Source organism: Trachurus japonicus, chromosome 8, assembly GCF_045865225.1.
Source record: "Trachurus japonicus isolate A0001 chromosome 8, Traja_1.0".
Classification (NCBI taxonomy): Eukaryota; Metazoa; Chordata; class Actinopteri; order Carangiformes; family Carangidae; genus Trachurus; species Trachurus japonicus.
Genome location: NC_140914.1, coordinates 21,475,442 through 21,494,361, shown reverse-complemented (window position 1 = coordinate 21,494,361; position 18,920 = coordinate 21,475,442). Strand labels below are relative to the sequence as shown.

Genomic DNA, 18,920 nt, shown 5'->3' with positions numbered 1-18,920 from the left:
ATAGCTTACAATGTAATACGCCCCACTGAATTTATGGATCATTTGTTTGTTTCTATGTATTTATTCTTATTCATGTATAACCACAGAATATCCATATATTACAAGTAAAATAAAACATTGTATAAAGCCTTTGTTTCTGTTGCATCAAAGACTTTAAGTGATAACTAAGGCCGGTCTTCCTTAACCTGTAATGACAAATAATTTCAATAAAGTGATACATTTACCTCTTTGAACTTGAACCTTGGACGTTATTGTTCAATGATGGTTGGAATTTCTGTCATGTATTTGTCTACAGAAATATAACACAGGGAGCACAGGGTTCACACATAACCATGACATATTGCTTTATTTCTGTAGCTAACCATCTCAGTGTGTGTGTCTTTTGTGACTTTTCTCTTTTTCTAATACACATGAATTAAGTGCACACAGTGCCATTTAATGCAAGTCTATATTGCAATTTCATGACATTTGAGGTGGTATTTGACACAGAGAGGAGAAATAATCCCTGCATTTTGTCCACTACTGTAAAAGCTTCCTGTCCTGGACCCGTCACTGCATCTGAAAAGGTTTTAAATCATCGTAAAATGGGAGAAAATTACTCTACGAATATTTTAATTATCCATTGATCCATCTTCATGTCACTTTTAGGTAAAATGTGTTTCTAGTTTCTCTGGATCTCATCATTGTGAAAAAATGTCTTTGTATTTTGTTAAGGCGCTTTTTCTTTTCTTTTTTTGACATTTTATATGTAGATGAGTGGTTTTTTTAAGCATTTCCAACTCATGGCCCACTTGAAAATCTCAAAAATGCTTGCAGCCCACACTTGACCACTTACTGTAACAGTACAGAGGCCAAATGATGCCCTCTCAGAGCACTTCTTTTCAGGGATAATGATCAGACATCCAGGTCTGAACTGAAAACAGGAGAACCTCACTTTTCCTTTTTTGTGTGATAGGGAGAGACCACTTGTTTCACTCAATTCACCATCTGCCTCTTCCCTTTCAATCTCCCCTGTTGCTAACCAGCTATCCATTTTCATACTCCAGTTTCTGCTACGGATGAATGCCATGCCATGAATCCTTGAGCGCACCATCAAACACATTTAGTAAAAATGATTACAAAGCAAAAATGAATACAAAGTGTTCCAATGGCAAAGTGTTCAACAACATTAAAACTGTTATTATTGTCTTATTGTCCATGGACTACAGTATGAGAAAAAATAGAATAAAACTACCTTAATTTCTTTTTTTCCATTTCATTTTATAATATTCCTCAGTGGGCCAACAGTGGGCCACAACCCAAACGTTGGGAACCATTGATATAGACAGAACTAATAATACAATAAAAAAATAATGGTAACACTTTATTTGATGCCTATCTCTATAAGGCATTGTAACCATATAACCATACTTATAATGAGTTATAATGCTGTTATAGCACTGTATAACTATAGTTATAAACACTCATAAATGATCATAAGACTTTATAACAATAATCATAACACAGTATAAAGCATTTTATCATAGCTTATAAGGTATTATCAAGTAGTATAATAGAGTTAGAATGCTCTATAATGTGTTATGCTTATTGTTATAAAGCCTTATGATAATTTTTGAGTGTTTATAATGATAGTTATACACGTTTATAAGACAATTATAACACATTATAACTATATTTATGATGCATTATCGATGTAAGCATTGTCAGTGAGTTACTAACAATTATAACGTATTATAATACTTGACCTTATAAGTCATGATAAAATGCTTATTGTTATAAAGCATTATGATCATTTATGAGTGTTTCTAACTATAGTTATACAGTGCTATAACTGCATTATAACTCATTATAAGTATGGTTATAATGTGTCAAATAAAGTGTTATTATACAATAATGATTCATTTGGTCTTAAAACTATCATTAGTGACAGGACATACTAAAGTCGAAGTCTTATACCATATTAATCTTCTGATTGCATTAACATCTGCGACGGAGCAGCACGTCAACTGATGACAGATAGGCAGACGCCAACACTGAATGTATGTCATCAAGAATGTAAGCACAGTGTGCTGACAGCTGACTGCTGCTATGCCAGGAATGGTTCATCTCTCACTAAGATGTAATATTTGAAATGACGCAGGAAACAGAAAACATCCTAACTACTGAATCATCTCTGTTTTATTTCACTCCCCCCCCACCCCCCAATAATCCACTATTTCTCCCCTCCTGACAGAGTCACCTCTGGCTCGTCAGTGACAGTTAGTCAATACACCAGAGGCACTCAGAAGCAAAGAAGAAAAAGGAGTTAAAGGTGTTACCAGAAATAGTACTACTGTTTTCTGTTTCCTCTTTTTTCTACACTGCAGAGTCACTTTGAAGTGTGTGCAGTAGATAAAGGGGTTGCGGTATACGTGTGTGAGACAGACTGACACATTTATGACGGCATATTTGTGTCATACACTAGAAGCGTGAGACAGCATAAGAATACTAAACATCACTGACGCGCCGTCGCAATGCAAATGTCTCGGTTCAAAGCAACCGATGAGAGCGGGAAGTGATGCAGACAGAGACAAAGTGGTGAGACAGCAGTGAAATGAGACAGGATAGAGAGTGAGAAATATGTGGAGAGGCGAGAGACGAGACAACGAAGAAGTAGCATACCGATGAGGGATGGAAAGGCAAGCTGAGGGGGCAATGTGTCAACTGTGTGAATGAGAGACACAGTAAAAGAGCAAGGGTAGGGGGAGGGCGTGTGAGCTGTGACATCGGAGACATTCACAAGCGTTGGAGGCAAATTCTACGAAACAGTTGAACCAGTCTGACGGCTGCAGGCTGTTTACCCCAGACAGTGGAAGGAGAAATCGCCACAACTGACCTCACAACACCTGCAACTACACAAGCACACTGCAAAAAAAAAAATTCACAACACAACAAACGTGCTAAATGTAGAAAACTTCATCAATTTGACAACACATGCTCTGCACAAAACTCACAACGAAACGGTTTCGGGTGACACAAAAACAAACCTGGAACTTTTCACCAGTTTGCGGTGATGTTGTGTTACTTCATCAGTGTGACAAACATTTAACCGCATTCCTATTGTTTCTCTTTTCCCTGTTAGCCTGTGGGCTACAACGCACCCTGTGCAACCACTGCAAAAATTAATAATTTATGTTCATGTAGACATACTGACTAATGAATACCTCACAGTGAGCACCATGCCACAGTGCATCCATACTGCATATGTCAACCTTCACGCATCAGTGCGATCTATTTTTCTCCCTCCATCTCGTGGAGCAACACATTGTCAATACATCACACACAGCTGCCTTGACAAGAATCCACTGATAATGAAGTTCACTGTTAAGTAATTTCACCCTTTCTCCTTTTTTTTAAAGGGGAACTATGTAAGTCCAGTCTCTTTTCCTCTGTTTTGCTAACCCTCCTCTCGGCCAAGTGCATTTTTTTTTTTTACAACAAAGCCGGCGAGAAATCAATCCATGGAATGGCGGATAACATTATTTATCATATACGGTGTTACCATGTGTATAGTCTTATCTGTCATAAACAAGAGATTACGGGTTACGGGGCGCGTTTGTGTCGTGGTGCCAATCTTGCAAGTTGCATGGTTTTCAGCCAAGAGTTGCTAGGTGGAAGGCAGGGGGCCTCAATTTTCCCTGTAACAAGTTACAAGTCATTTATTTAACCATCACAATGACTCTTAAGCTGTTAAATTGGTACAAATAAACTAAAGTGAAATCTGGCACAGTTCCTCTTTAAACATGTCAGCCTAAAGGCGTTTGATTTGGCTGCTGTCCTTCTGTCCTTGTCTTTCACTGTAAAATGACACATTTCACTGGGATTAATTTATTAGCATTATCAAGACCTGACATGATCCTCAATTACTGTGGGACATCAAACCAGTTTCAAAGCTATTGTCTTGATGTTCAGAGTCATGATGACCTACATAGCAGAGACTGAACTTAACTGATTTTTCTACATTGTGATGAATGTTTTGACATCTGAACCTGATCTCCTCGTGTTATGATTGCTTTAGTTTAAAATAATTATGGTATTAACTTTGAACCTAGCTAGGGCTCTCCCATCCTGGCAGGAGTGTTAAGAAACATGACAGGACAGGACAGGTAAAACATCACCAAGCAGGTTTAAATGTGTGAGCATTATCCACTGATGGTTATTGTCCGATGATTGATGTGTGTGATGATGTGTTTGACAGCAACTGGCAGGGTAATAATCTACTGCCGTTTTTGATATAGGAGGAGGAATGGGTTCATTTCAGGTCTCTGGTCAAACCATATACTTAAAGGTTAAACACACAAAAAACTGTCTTTTCATTCATACCACAAACAAGCACACACACAGACACACACAAGGAGGGAGAGAGAGAGAGCGATAGAGTTAATGGTGAAGGGGGGAGTTGTTGGAAAGCCCTGCAGGTCACGTGGCAAAGGTGTGGGTGTTTTTCATACGTATGGGGTGGGTGTGTTTAGGTCACACCTGTCGGGCGGTGCCATTGTCACTCAAACTCACATTATCTCTCAGACCGGCGACGACTTCACTCGGCGGCAGGATGACAGCGGCCGGGTGTTAATGCACCATGTCCGGTCACAGGAATTTCAAGGTTGACCTCAGCAGCGGACCACATCATGTACTGACTACCACGTCACGAGGAGAAGTGCTGAGCTGCTTCACAGCACTTTAATTGTCTTCACCCAGAGCCTGGATAAGTTCAGGAGGAGAAAGTGTCCCGTGAGATTTGTTGGCTTCCTAAAGTTTTGTTGTTGTTTCTTCTTCAGTGTTTTGGGCTCTAGACATGGCTCTGTCCCAGATACAGTGCCTCGACGATAACCATGTGAACCCGCGGACGCACGAGTCCAAACCGGAGTTTTTATACTGCGAAGACCAGCGGCTCGCGCTGGAGGCTCTCCTCCGGGATGGTCGCGAGGCGTTTTTCAAGTACCTGCAGGACCGCGGCCTACGGGGTTTCCTGTCGGACCCGGAGCTGGACGCCCTTGTCGGGGAGTTGGAGACCTATGACCCGGGCTCTGAGCTGTTCCCGGGGAATGCGGGGGACGACGACCCCGCACTGTCACTGCATTACTGGCCCGACCTCTCGGACACATCTGTAGCCCAAATGGACCTGGGCTGGCCGGACTGCGATGCTTATCGGGGGGTGACGCGCACCACAGTTTACACGCAGCCTCCCCTGGATGGTGGGGCGCACATCAAAGAGGTTGTTAGAAAAATGATTGCGCAGGCGCAAAAGGTATGTTGGACCAGTGGTTCTGGACACTCACTTTACAGCTATTGGGCTATAATATAGTACATTTTACTTTCTTAAAGCATGCAAAGCACTTAAAGCATTTAAAGGCACTTCAAATGTCAAAATTTTACCTATGGGCCAATGTATGCTTGGGGTCTCGGTCCAAGTCTGGCTCATATAGCTACTGGAAGATTTTACAGTGTGCTCCAAAATTGGTCCAGATATGGGTTAGGGTCTGTAGTGTATGTGGGCCAGATTTGGGCAGTGGAACTGGGCATAAACTGGTCTAGGAGAAAACAAGCATGCGGGCCAGATTTGTTTTTCTATCTGGGACTAAAAATGACCAATAATAAGGCGGCTACAGGCAAGTCAGTTGAGGTTGTTTTTCCTTTATTTACTGGCTTTATAATGAAATATGAATGTCTATTAAGCAATGTCTGCTTGCTGGGTATTTCTTCTACATGTGTGCATCTGTGCTGTTTCTATGCTCTTTGGCTCTGATGTGTTGCATCAAAGCCGTCCGTCCTATCATCCTGTCATAATGTAAACCCATGCAACTCTTGCTCAAGTTTCATGCGGCTGGATAAATGTCTAAATATTGGTTCTCAATCAGTAAAAGAATCCCACAGGCCTCTGAAATGCTCTAATGACTGTTGACTTTCAGGGATTTATCAGCTGCTTATTTATGTGATCTATATTCATTCTAAAGATTACCTGTAATTTGACACTATGTGAGCACTGAGCAGCCATGGCTCTGGGAGAGTATGAGGTCAGAGTACAGGCTGCAATCAAGAGTAAAGTGCACCTTGTTTTATCAGGGACTGAAAGAAGCAACACAGGAGCGTTATGCTGGATATTTGCATATGTGTGTGACTGGCAGGGTGCATGTGCATGTGAGTGTGTGCTTGTCTGGGTTCTTGCAGCTGACTCATCTTAGGGCACAAGTTTATGACGTTTTATTTCAGGGAAGCTTTTCTCAGTGGCATGTGTTTTTTCACTGGAACATCCTATGGGCGTTTTTCTTGGAGAGATTCCAACAGGGAAAACAGATATGGTTCATATAAGAAGAGCGCTTGGGAATTACCAAAGCCCTTAATTATTGCCTTAGTCTCACTCAAACACCTGGAACTTGAATCTTATAATATGCCAAAAGAGGGTAAACACTATAATGTTTGCATGCACAAATATAGGACTTGACAGTGACATCAGCGCTGTGACAGCTGTGTGCATGTACTCATACATTTGCATGCAGAAACTACAGTATACATTCACATCTGTATTTTCCAATGTGAGGGAACTAATTTTGTGTGTCCATGTGTGTGTGTCCAGGTGATAGCAGTGGTGATGGACGTCTTCACTGACGTAGACATCTTTAGAGATTTGCTAGATGCAGGTTTCAAGAGGAGGGTGTCTGTCTACATCCTGCTGGAACACACAACACTACCTCATTTCCTGTCCATGTGTCAGAGGGCCAACATGCACATTGGACACCTCAAGGTGAGTCAGCATCTCCCCCTCTATCAGTTTGGCCCCAAGTCAGAAAATGAAAAGCCTTCATCCAGTTGAGTCAAAATGTCATCAATGTTTAATGGATTGTTATACTTCCATTGCACAAGTGAAAATTGTAATCTTCTAAGGACTGAGTCATACTGACCAACAAGTATCACCATTTTTGGGTTCCACCTGATATAAGATTTCCAAAAATGTACATTCAGTTCCTTAAAGGGATAGTTCAACATTTTGGCAAATCCCTATAGTCTTAGGAGAGACTATACAACAAATCCAAAATGCTCTTGTGGACAAGTTGTGACCTGCACATTCACCACGCTATGAGATAGTAAGAGAACGTTATGAGATAGAGTTGTTTTAGAGGCAAATACAGAGGCTGCTTGCCGAAAAACTGTCCCTGACGGGAACACGTATCAGCGGTTTTTCATGAATTTACTCTGAAAAGTGTGGTGAATGTGCAGGTCACAACTTGTCCACGACAGCGTTTTGTTGGATTGTGTATTTGATGAGTTTGATGAGGGAAACCAAGAAATACCATGAGCCTCCGCTCTGCTCCGCCATTCTAAAAATAGCTTGCACCGACAATTAAAGGTAACAAACCTACTCCTAAAACTATAAGGATTATGGCAATGGGCGAATTTGTCAAAATGTTGAACTATCCCTTCATGGTATAAATAGTTATCTTCATCAAGTCATCAAGAGCCAATATTTGATCTTTAGCTACCAGGGAGAATTCCAGGATATAAGGATATGCAGAGAGATTAGTTTTAAAATACACACTTTTGTGCAAAAGAGAATCATTTCGATCTCAGACTGAAATACACAACAAGATGACAAAGCACAAGTACAAATCATTTTGTGAAAGAAAGATGTGCAATTGACGCATGGGTAAGTGAAAGCACATGCAGATGGCATGTGCTTTCACTTACCATGCATCTCTCTCTCTCTCTCTCTCTCTCTCTCTCTCTCTCTCTCAAACACACACACACATACACACAAGGATTCAAACAACAAGCAAAGCCTGACAGCTGGCACTGTACCATATGAACCTTTTACCTCATGTGTACCTTGAATGTTCTTCGCCATAACTGGCCATTTACAATGAAAAACACATTGTATTACAGATCAGAGTTTCGAGTTTCGAGTCGGGACAAGTGATAATACAACCGTGTTTTTGGTTAAATCAATTATTAAGACATAAATCTTTTTATTAAGCTGCCAAACCAGCAAACATAATTATCTGTCTCAAGTCAGCCAATACAAATATCTCTGGAGAGGTGTCATTATCTCCCAAGAACACAGCATATGATACATAATGGTTAGCAGCATCTCACAGTTTTTAACTTTTTAATTGCTTGTCCTCCTTCCTCTCAGGAGAAAGTTTAGAAAATGGTACATCCATTAGAGGCTCCCAAGGTGTTAAACTAATTATGTTCAAAATGATACTTAGTGTTGAGTATACACAGCTTAACAGGCAGAAGAAAGACACTATTTTGTTAATTAATAAAAGTATCACAGCACAAGTTATCTGTACATTGGGGTTTATCTGTACATGCTGAAACCACTGATGCACACTTATGCATTGTGGAGATATAAAGGAACAGATACAGGCACAGATTAATGTAACACACAAACACAAACACGCACACACAAAGACAATCTCCCCTCTGTCATTTTACAGTAATGCCTTGGAAGAACTAAAGTGAAACACCAAGAGAGTAACAGCCTGACAGACATTCAGTACCATCTGGATAAGAATTGGATTATAAGCACAACAGCAGAAAGTCCCACATGTCTTAAGTGGCAGTTTGTTTTTTATACATATAAACATATTGTTTATATGACAAGTGAGTGAGGCAGTAAAGCAAGTTTATTTCACTGAGTATCTGCAAGAATCATGTGCAAACTTGTCCACAGCGAAACAGCTGCACAGTTCCAACTTAGCCTCAAGTTACTAGATAGTATATACATTAAACACATATTTCATAGCAGAAAATATAGCCCACGCAATGACTTTCTTTAATGGTTTTTGCAAGAATGGATCTGTTATAACTGGAAGGTTTTTTGAGTTGTCAGCCAACACAGGTAGGCTACTGTACAGCTTCCACATGACACTACACCTGACGCACATCAGAGCCCATTAACTGTGACAGCTGGTTGATGTTTATTCGTTAGCTGTGTGGCTGACAGAGTTCTGTGTCAAGAAGCAGATTCAGTGTTAAATGGCGCTCGGTGAGGTGTGTTTGACAGCTAGGTAGAGCGTACTTGGTCACAACAACTTCATATTTTACTTTGTAAGCAGCAGCGTCTGAAGCAGATCTGGGTTTTTTTTCCAAAGAGAAGCGTATACAGCCATCTACATAACAAGTGGTTCTCCGGCATGATGGAAGCTGTTGGTACTATGTTGTATCCCAGGAAATTTGGTAGCCAAATGATAGCTGTACTGAGCAGTTAACATGAAATTTCCCCAAGTAACAAGTGTCATAGAGCTATTAGCTTTGGCTGCTGAATGACAGGTGGATTGTCAGGAAGCAGAGAGGACAAGTGTGACAGTTACACAGCAGATAGTATCAGGGGGGTTTATGCAGGCAAATAGGCGCCTGGTTTTGGATATATTACACTTTTATTACAGTGACCCTTCAACCTGATAACCTGTGGACTTAAGAGATGAATATTTTCACAAAATCCACATTATCTCTATTTATGACACTATGTACTTTGTGATCAAAGCTCATTAGCTGGTTGTATTTTCACATGAAATCTTGTCATGACAACTTAAGTGCTCATCATCCACAGCTTGCAGGTGAACACACACAAAAGCAATTTACTGATTTTATCTAATCAGGTAGCCAAAGGAATGTTCCGAGGGAAAGAGCAAGCCAAGGGAGGGGCAAAAACAAGTGTTTCTTGAAGGAAGAAAGCCATAATCTGATTTATTGAGATAACTGGTTATATCATAACTACAAAGTTAACATCAAAGGTCAGGGCATGTCCGATCCAAGAGACCTGGCACGAGGTTGCATCTTTCAGGGCCCTAAAGGCCAGACTGAACCTGTGCTCCACCCAAATGAGACGGTCTAAGTCTAAATCTAAAACAACCAAAAATAGTGGTCTGTTTAGGTGTCCCCGGGGCAAATCAGTGAGTCAAATATGTCCATGGGTAATGGCAACTACAGCCAGCCACATAAACAAAATTCATCCGTAAGAGTTGTTAACTGTCAACATAACCAGGCGCCAAGAACAAACAGGAGTTTCCTGGTTCCCCGAGGGCTACCACTGTCACTACCACTGACAATGACAAACAAGAACTAATACCTTGAAACACTTGAATCACATCATTTCCAGTTGGTTTAAGTTCATTTAACAAATGTGTACAGGCAATGGCTTATGTGACACTGAACACTGACAATAGATCCGTCATGTCACAATGGCTGCATATTTCTGATGCGTGTGGAAGAGCTTTTTAATAGGACACATTTTTGGCCCGTAATGACACATTCCATTAAGAAATACAGACGTTGGAGTCAACAGAGATGTAGCTTTTGAATTCTTGGTGCTTATTCTTCACATTATCTTCCATACTCACTTCTGGGCTGTCCTAAAGAAATTAAGGAAGTAACAAAGAAACATCAAGACATTTAACAGAGTCTTTAATCTCGAGCAACCTTTCATGTCTGGTCTCTTATCTAAAACATCGTAAAAGTTTTTTTATGAGCACAACAGTGTACACCATTACACCCACTTATTATCATGAATCTTGGCTCAGCCACTCACTGAATATATTGCTTTATAGCCATAGTTTCACACCTGAAAACCAATCACAATATGCTGTGTTTACATGTGCATGATGCAGAAAAGTAAATAAATAAACAAATGAATATGTGTATGCAATGTGCAACACACATACTCTACACATGTAGGGCAACTTTACATAAAGGCTTAGTGAACAAATTCTATAGACGATATAGGATTAAATATTATACTTATATTCTCATTTCTGTGATTGTAGCATTGAGCAGCCATTAAGGTCTATGGAGACTGTTGCAAAAGCAACCAGCATCTATCAGCTGTTCAGTTTTCTTTCATATTTGCCTTCATGACAGACAACTGACCCCTGTGGGACACCAGAGTTTATTCTTTAAATATTTCTGACACTATAGTCTGCTGTGTTTTTTCCTGACAAATAGGTAAAACAGACAAGTTCCAACAAAGCCCAAAAAGTTGGTCAAGATGATCAAGAATGGTGACATAGCTGGGATCAAGATACTGAAACCATGGCATGTTGTGGGTTGTGTAAGATTTAATCACAGCGCTTACCCTGGATGTGGTATGTGTAGCTGTTCAGCAGTTTGAAAATGTCAAGCAGTCTGCTGGCAGTAAAGTGGGAAATTGCTGTTGCTACTTTCTCTGTGTAAAAACCCTTTGTAATAATGATGCTGATAAAAGTACCAAAAGTTTATACACTAAGCAGTTGTCCTGAATGGTAGTTTTTGCACTTTTTTATTACATGCAGGCCGATCATCAAACATTGAACAAGTGTTCAAAGCACAATAAGATCACATCATCTTTGTTCTTTCTATACTTGACACCAGGGGTTATGAATCTTTGTTGTGACTGTAATTCCAAGTAATCTTTCTTCTTCTTCTCGTAAATAAAATGGCACAATGTCATGATGGAGATGGATTAACTGCTGTGTATGTTGTGCAGCCTTACATTACACAGATGGCAGATGATGAGGGATGATGAATATCTTTTTGTGTGTGTGTGTGTTACAGCACCTTCGCGTTCGCTGTGCTGAAGGCGGAGACTTCTTCACTCGGTCGTGCACCAGGGTCAAAGGAAAACTGGGGCACAGATTTATGTTCATAGATGGAGACAAAGCAATGTCTGGGTCGTACAGGTAAGTGTTCTTTTGTGTGTGCGCATTGGTGTGTGTACGTGCATTTGTTTGTGTATGTGCATGAGGGTGTGAGAGGGAGATAAACTGACTGAAAGAAAAACAGATTATCTCTTTGTGCTCCACCTCTCTTTGGTCCAATGAACACTGGATATGAATAAAGAATGCACTGTGTCCATCGTGTAGCATTCCCTACAAACTAGATAAACTGGTTGGGCGCATATCCAGTGTTCAAGACAAATCAATGTGCGTATAGTACAGTTTCTACTTAAGTGGCACATGACACATTTATTTTGGGCTCTGTACTTAAGGTTAATTTCACACATGTAAACATCCGCATCACACACACACACATCTGAGTTTCTCCAGAAACTGATAGGACAGATGTGTCACTTAACAAACTGTATGTAATATGAGAAGTTGCCTAATTGTTCAGTTATTGCTGTTTACTTGGACACAGTATATTTTCACGGATATGGCGGGGTCTAATTTTGTTTGCTTTGTCTTGCGTAGTTTCACTTGGATGTCCTCGAGGCTGGACAGGAACCTCATCACCGTGATTACAGGCCAGGCAGTGGAGGCCTTCGACCGGCTGTTTCGCTTCCTTTTTGCCAACTCAAGGTCCGTTGACCTCCGGCAGGTCGCCACAGAGCCAGAACCTGAGCAGGAGCCTCTCCCACTGGTCGCTCCTGCCCTGCCTTCTGCTGCTCTTGCTAGGAAACTGTACAGCCCCAAATATTCCCTGGTTGTTTCTGGCAATCCCAGCTCGATTACTTCTTCTGGCCAAAACAGCCTCAAAGATTCAGTGAACACCAAGGACCTGAACACCAAGAGGAGGAGGAAGAGGAGGGAAGACAGTATACAGGAGGCTCCTCCCCTCCATCCTGGACTTGTTGGTTTAGAAAAGGCGCAGCTGATCTCATACCTGCCCACCTGGCCAGAGCCTGACCCCCCCAGTGATGTAATTGGTTTCATTAACATTCGGGATGCCAGCAGACCAACTCAGGTCCATCTGCAGCGATCTGAGATGTTTGAAACAAGTCAAGCGATCAGGTTCAGCAGTCCATTCAGCATGCCCGAGGAAACCCTGCCAGAGGTTGCCCAACCCAGACAGTTTACTGCTAAACACCAGGAGGTGAACAAACCAAGTGGGAAACAAGCAGGAGAGTCTGTGGTGGACAAAGTTCAGTCAACACAATGCACTGAAGATCCTGGTGACAAGTCTAAACCTGACACAACTGAGGCTCTTGACACTGAGACTAAACTGCATTCAGACACACCCACCAACCAAGATGCAGACCACAACACCACACCTCACCTCACCGCAACCACGCCTTGTCTGTCCAGTGATGGGACATCCACTCCTAACGATACTCCAAAAGAAACAAAGACTAGTGTAAATGCACAGTATGGTGATGAGTACAGGACTCTGCAGTTGAGCATCCTCACTAATTCAAACTCAAACCCGGAACAACACACAAAAACAAAGACAGAGCTGTCACAGACAGATTCAAACACACAGGATGTTTATATTCAGCCACAAAGCTTCTCTAAAATGACTCCCACTGACCACAGCCACACTTCCTCTGTCAGCTCCACCTCCCCCTCTCCAAAAAATAATAATAATAATAACAATTTCGATTTATATAGCGCCTTTCAAGACACCCAAGGAAGGACCAAAAAGCACATCCCTGTTCCTGCAGAGGACTCAAGGACAGCGAACATTTCCACGAATGAGCCTCTGGCCTGCATATCCTCTTCTTTGACCTCAACTCCTCCCATCCCTAAACCTCGAACTGTCCAGCTGGTTTTCAGAGAGGACAGCACCAGCAACGGCATGACGCTGCCTAAGATCAGTGTTGTCAGGAGTCCTGAGAGACACGCCAGCCCGGAGCCACCAGTGGTCAACAGTAAGCCAGATGTGGCAAATTTGGTGCACACACCACAAGAAAAAGACCTGGAGATGGTCCCACAAGCACAGAACGGCAGTGGAAACGAAAGAGAAGCTGAAAAACACAGTGATGACACAGAAAATCCTGAAGAAGCTCCACAGGAAACGCAGAATGTGACTTCCCCTGAGATAAAGCATGAGGAAACAGTTGGACTGCAAGATGACAGAGCAGAAGTGCCATCAGCCTCTGAAACCAAACCACAGGCCCGATCAGATCTTTTGATTTCTGATGCAGCAAAGGCAGATAGTGTGAATATTCAAGAAATAATTCTGAAACGAGTTGAGCCAAAGAGTTTGACGTCAACAGATTGCAAAATAAACCCAAAGACAGAAACAGACAGTGAAGCCACAGCACAGAAAGACACTGAGGCCCCAGAAAAAACCCTCACAAGTTGTGAGTTTTCTGAAGTGGCAAATGAAAAAAGTGAGAATGTGATACAAGGCAAAACAAACCATGTGAGAGCTCATGAACCCCAGAGAATATCATATTGTGAGGAGAATCCAGCTGATTCAGATGTGTTGGAAACTGTGGACTCTCCCTCACCCTCCCCTGCTTCTGCCGTAAATAACAGTGAGACGGATATGACAAAGCAGAACACGCACGTCGATTTCACTTCTCGAGATACCCGGCAGACCCCCAAAACACGGGAAAGCACACACACACCTGAAAGACCCCTGCTCTTGCATGTCTACGACACACACGTGCCAGACCTGCGTTCGGCGACACACACGCGAGAACTGCGTCCCGTCAATGCCCCGGCACGCACTCCAGCCCTAGACAGATTTTATTCATGCATGTCCATCCCAGACTTACAGACCCACACGTCTGTCGGTCCAGATTTCCGAATGCTTACGCCCACCAGTGACGGGTCAAGGGAGGACTCCACTCCCACTTCCACCACTTCGGAGGAGTTTTATGAATGTAGTGACACTCCTTTCCATGACCCAGCTTTTCGCACCAATGGGACGCAGGTGGATAATGAAAACATGACACTAACAAATACCCCAAATGCTACAACCAGCACCACCACTACCACTAGGCCTGTATGTATCGGTAATACCACTAGTGATGAAACACAGAGTTCCTCTGGGCCTTCACGACTTTCCACTTCTCCCTCCTCACCTGAGAAAGTGGAAACAGGAGAGGAGACAGAGGACACCAATGAAGAGAATGACAAGGGGAAGAAACTGAGTTTAGCAGAGAAGAAGACAGAGCCAGACTCCAAGGTGGTGAAGAAGAGAGGCGGACCCAGTGGAGTGGAGAGACGAGACGGACCACAGTCAACAAAAGACATCAGCAAACAGAAGGTATGAACAGTCCTCATCTTCATATTCAAAATATTTTTTAATCTAACAAAAAATAGTACAAACCGTTTTATGTAATCACAATTAATTCTGTTTTCTAAACACTAGTGACATAATAGTTAAGCACAGAGGTGTAGGCTACATTTCGTCAAAAAGTTATCAAAGTAGTAAAGGTTTAAAATCGTTTTTTACCTGGTTGGCAGTGAAAATGAAGGTTTATTAATATTAACATGTTATTTGTTGAGTTGATTAAGGTAGTTTCTGAACAGCACATTTATTTCTCCATCTGTTTTTCAATACACTCCACCATCACAAAAATAAGACTGAAAAAATAATAATTTCAAGTTTAAAGAGTTTAAGACTGATACTGGACCGATACACGCACCGTAGACTGTGGCTCTGTAAACTAGATATGAAGCTATCTTAACAGACTGGAAACAGTTAATCTGGTGTACAGAGCATCCACAGGTAACAAAATCACAACTTTTGTAGCTCACTGATGATTAAGATGTTTTCGAAGTTTTATTTTTGAGTGAGTTATCCAGTGAGTCGTACCAGTCGTACCTATTTGCCTTTGCATGACAATAGCCATGTTTCCATCCACCTATTTTAATGCACAAAAAACCTGAGTGGAAACACCAAATATGCACATCACATTTTTTTGTGCAAAGAGTAGGTGGAAAATTTGCTGTATCCAGACAGATAAATGCGCTTTAGTGCTATTAAAACGGATAAGCGAACAGGTTATGTGCGCAAGTGATGACGTGTACCTACGTTCCCATGTATAGGGACGGCGACGACGTGCCGGTATTGTGGCCATCTGGGCAGCCATTGCTATAGCAACCGTTTGCCTTCTCCGACGTCTCTGAACTGCTCCTAACACGGCCAAGTAAGCAGACATGGCTGTTATTATAACTCTTCCAAGACCACATGTCTGGAATATTATTTCTTCAAAACTCTCCATTATCTTCTCTCTTTTGCCACCTTGTTTTCCCTTAGCCACGGCTTTCCCGTTTGTTTACCTTTTTGTCATCGTGCTTATGACGTCATCGCGTGCACCGTCTTCTTTTTCCTGCAGATTGGCAGCGGAATTGAGAATTAGTGCATAACTGCGGCAGATGGAAATGTGTACAAATGTGCTTTTCCGCTTACCGCAGTAAAAAAAAATTGCTTAGGATTTGGGATACAAATTGGATGGAAACATGACTAATGACTCCCTGCTGATGCATACATAATTAACATATTTGTCATTTTACACTCATCTTTAGAGGTGCTGGTAGGTGGTTTATGTTTCCTTAACACAAAGTCAAACTGTTATAATTTAAACTATTTCCCCATTTTCAGTGATGGGGCAAAGCTATCTATCTACCTATCTGTCTGTCTATGAAGTGCAATGTACAAGCTCCTGTCTTTGTCTAGGTCCTGTGAGTATGCACCAGCAGAGCATCACTAAGTCGAAACACACGACACTGGTTCATAATTGAACAAGGTGACTGTGTGTGAATTAAAGTGACATACTTTTAATGAAGCGGCACGCATGCTCGCACTGGTGAAATATTAATGAGTCTGTAAAAGATTTATAGTCCCACGTCCAACTCGCTCACTGTTGCCCTGAGTCTACACTTTTCATCTAACAATAGTGTGTTGAAGTCAGTGAGGTGTTGAGGTGGCATGTTTTAACTCAGGCCAGTCATGTAATATTAACACAAGTGACAGTAAAACAGAGCTCTCATTTGCACCCAGGAACCTCTCTTTTCCATTTGCAACAAAGCTGTTATATCACTCAGCAATTCTTCTGAGAGTTGTCAAATTCTCAGTATATTGCAAGCACACTCTTGTATAGTAAACCCTAAATCTTATCTTCTCTTCCATCCTCATGTCAAGAGAGGAGCATCCTCCCCTTCTCGACCATCCAGACCCCTCTCAGCCACCCAGCCAGTAGGAGCTCAGGCTCAGGAAAACCACCAGCCGAACCAAGCAGAAAGCAAGGCATCTCAGGAGAGTTCCCAAGTCTTGATAAACGCCTCTCCTCCTCGCAAAGCTCCCTCCAGGCCACCGCCTCCAACGGCAGCGGGTGCTGTCAAGTCTGCACCTGTGCGGAAGCAGGGCGAGGTATCCCAGCAGGTCGAGAGCAAGTCACAAACTGGACAGTCACAGAATAAACAACCTAGCCAAAAACCTCGGACCTCCTCTCTCAGCACAAATTCGAACATGGATTTCAAGAATCAGGCGGTAGAGCAGGAAGAGGGAAAGGCTCCATTCAACTTCACCTTTGGCAGGTTGTACACGCTTAAAGACCTGAAGGACAAGATGAGCAAGCTGCCAGCGAGGAGTAAGAAAAGCAAGACCAGCTCTCCAGGACAAGGACACAAGAGCACAAGCTAGTCCTGTCATGTCTTTCCAAAGCAGGCCTGCCCTCATTTTTGGTACACTCACCTTCAAGAAAAGCTTCATAAAGTCATGACCTGGTAACACAGAGTGGACTCTACTTTAAGGTCTAAACTATGACCCATTACTTGTCTGGTTGACCTGCTGCTGTCTCATCTAATGGAGGGTGATGAGTACAAGTTGATTTCTACAGGGCAGTTATCAGGATGAAACCACCCATGTGCATTATGATAATCTTTACTGAACCAAAGGAAGTGTGACTGGAGAAGAGTTTGTCTTCCTCTATGTTTCTTTTTCTTAACAGACTCATACTCAGATGCCTTCATCTTAAACCTTACAACATTCTTCTCATGTTGAATACCAAACTGCCCGACTGACTGAACTCTGAGCTTTGTTCTTTTGGAGGTCGTAGCCTTTGACGTTACCAAAGGCTGTGATATCTGGAGTTGAAACACAGGTGCCTCTTTGAAATGATTGTGATGCTACCAAAAGTCAGTCGGTCAGCCTCCAAATTTCTCATTGTTTTTTCACCTATCTGACATCAGTTATCAAAAACTGAATACAGATTTATTGCGAAACTTTTTTAAATCTCCAGGATCAACCAAAAACCATATAGACCAAGAATGTATATAGATCATGTAAAGCACCCTCAAATGTTTGGCTTTTCTATCGGTGCTGCTCATTGCACATTGAATAGGCTGCTTTGGTCTTGTGTCATTCAACTGTAATGTGACAAAGATGAACTGTTGTTCTACATTAACCACTCTGTACAGTATTTCATCAGCCCTGGGACTTACCTCAGCAAATGTGAACGTTGTGCATCTGTGTTTACAGTAAACTGTTTGAGCGACTGAGTGTAAATGTACAGACCTACTGTATCTATAGATTACTGCACTTTGTGTGATACTGAACAATGTGTTAAACTACTGACAGTAACTCTCCCAACATGGTGTTCTCCACCACTGCTTCACATCCTGTGTGGACCAATAAGTAAAATTCAAATGGCTTCTATTGTGACAGATAAACCCTAACAGAAAAAAAGTTGATATTGTTTTATGGGTCGAATGGGAGCATTTGACCCACGTCTGTTTCGTAAGTTTGTCATCTTTTGTGTATTCAAAAAGTGTTTACGATGCCAATTTGAATAATGAAACTGTTAATGTGATATGTTGTCTGATTGACTTTGACATCTCAGACCTTTATTTTGGCCATTTTGTATTTTTCCATTATGGGCTGTACATTGAAAGACTAAAGCAGACAAGTTATTGATTTTTTTTCTTTGTTTACACAAAATCCTATTTACATTTAAAATGCTTTTAGCCCAGAAGACAAAGTCACAGCAACTGCGGCCAAAAGAAAGTGAGAGTTATTTGCAGAGATGAGCTGTCAACACTGCGCAGGACGGACGGGTTTGTGACAGCAGATTGCGACGACAATGAGGGTTTTTTTGAAGGAAACATGGAGAGTTGCTGTTTGCAGGACAAATAAACTCATCAGTAACATCAAAGATGTTTATATGATTCATATATTGTCAAGCAGTAAAATGTCTATTTACAATGTGAAAGATTACACGAGCTGCAGTCCGT

General features: G+C 41.7%; 1 protein-coding gene across 1 annotated transcript; it reads left to right on the top strand.

Moving 5' to 3' along the window:
• The first annotated feature begins 4,769 nt into the window (after positions 1-4,769).
• LOC146983193 (uncharacterized) lies at positions 4,770-18,265 on the top strand. Its single transcript, XM_085784643.1, has 5 exons — positions 4,770-5,287; positions 6,614-6,781; positions 11,569-11,693; positions 12,204-14,949; positions 16,831-18,265. The coding sequence occupies exons 1-5, from the start codon at positions 4,835-4,837 to the stop codon at positions 17,329-17,331; spliced, it is 3,993 nt and encodes a 1,330-aa protein (XP_085640769.1). The 5' UTR covers positions 4,770-4,834; the 3' UTR covers positions 17,332-18,265.
• The last annotated feature ends 655 nt before the right edge of the window (positions 18,266-18,920 follow it).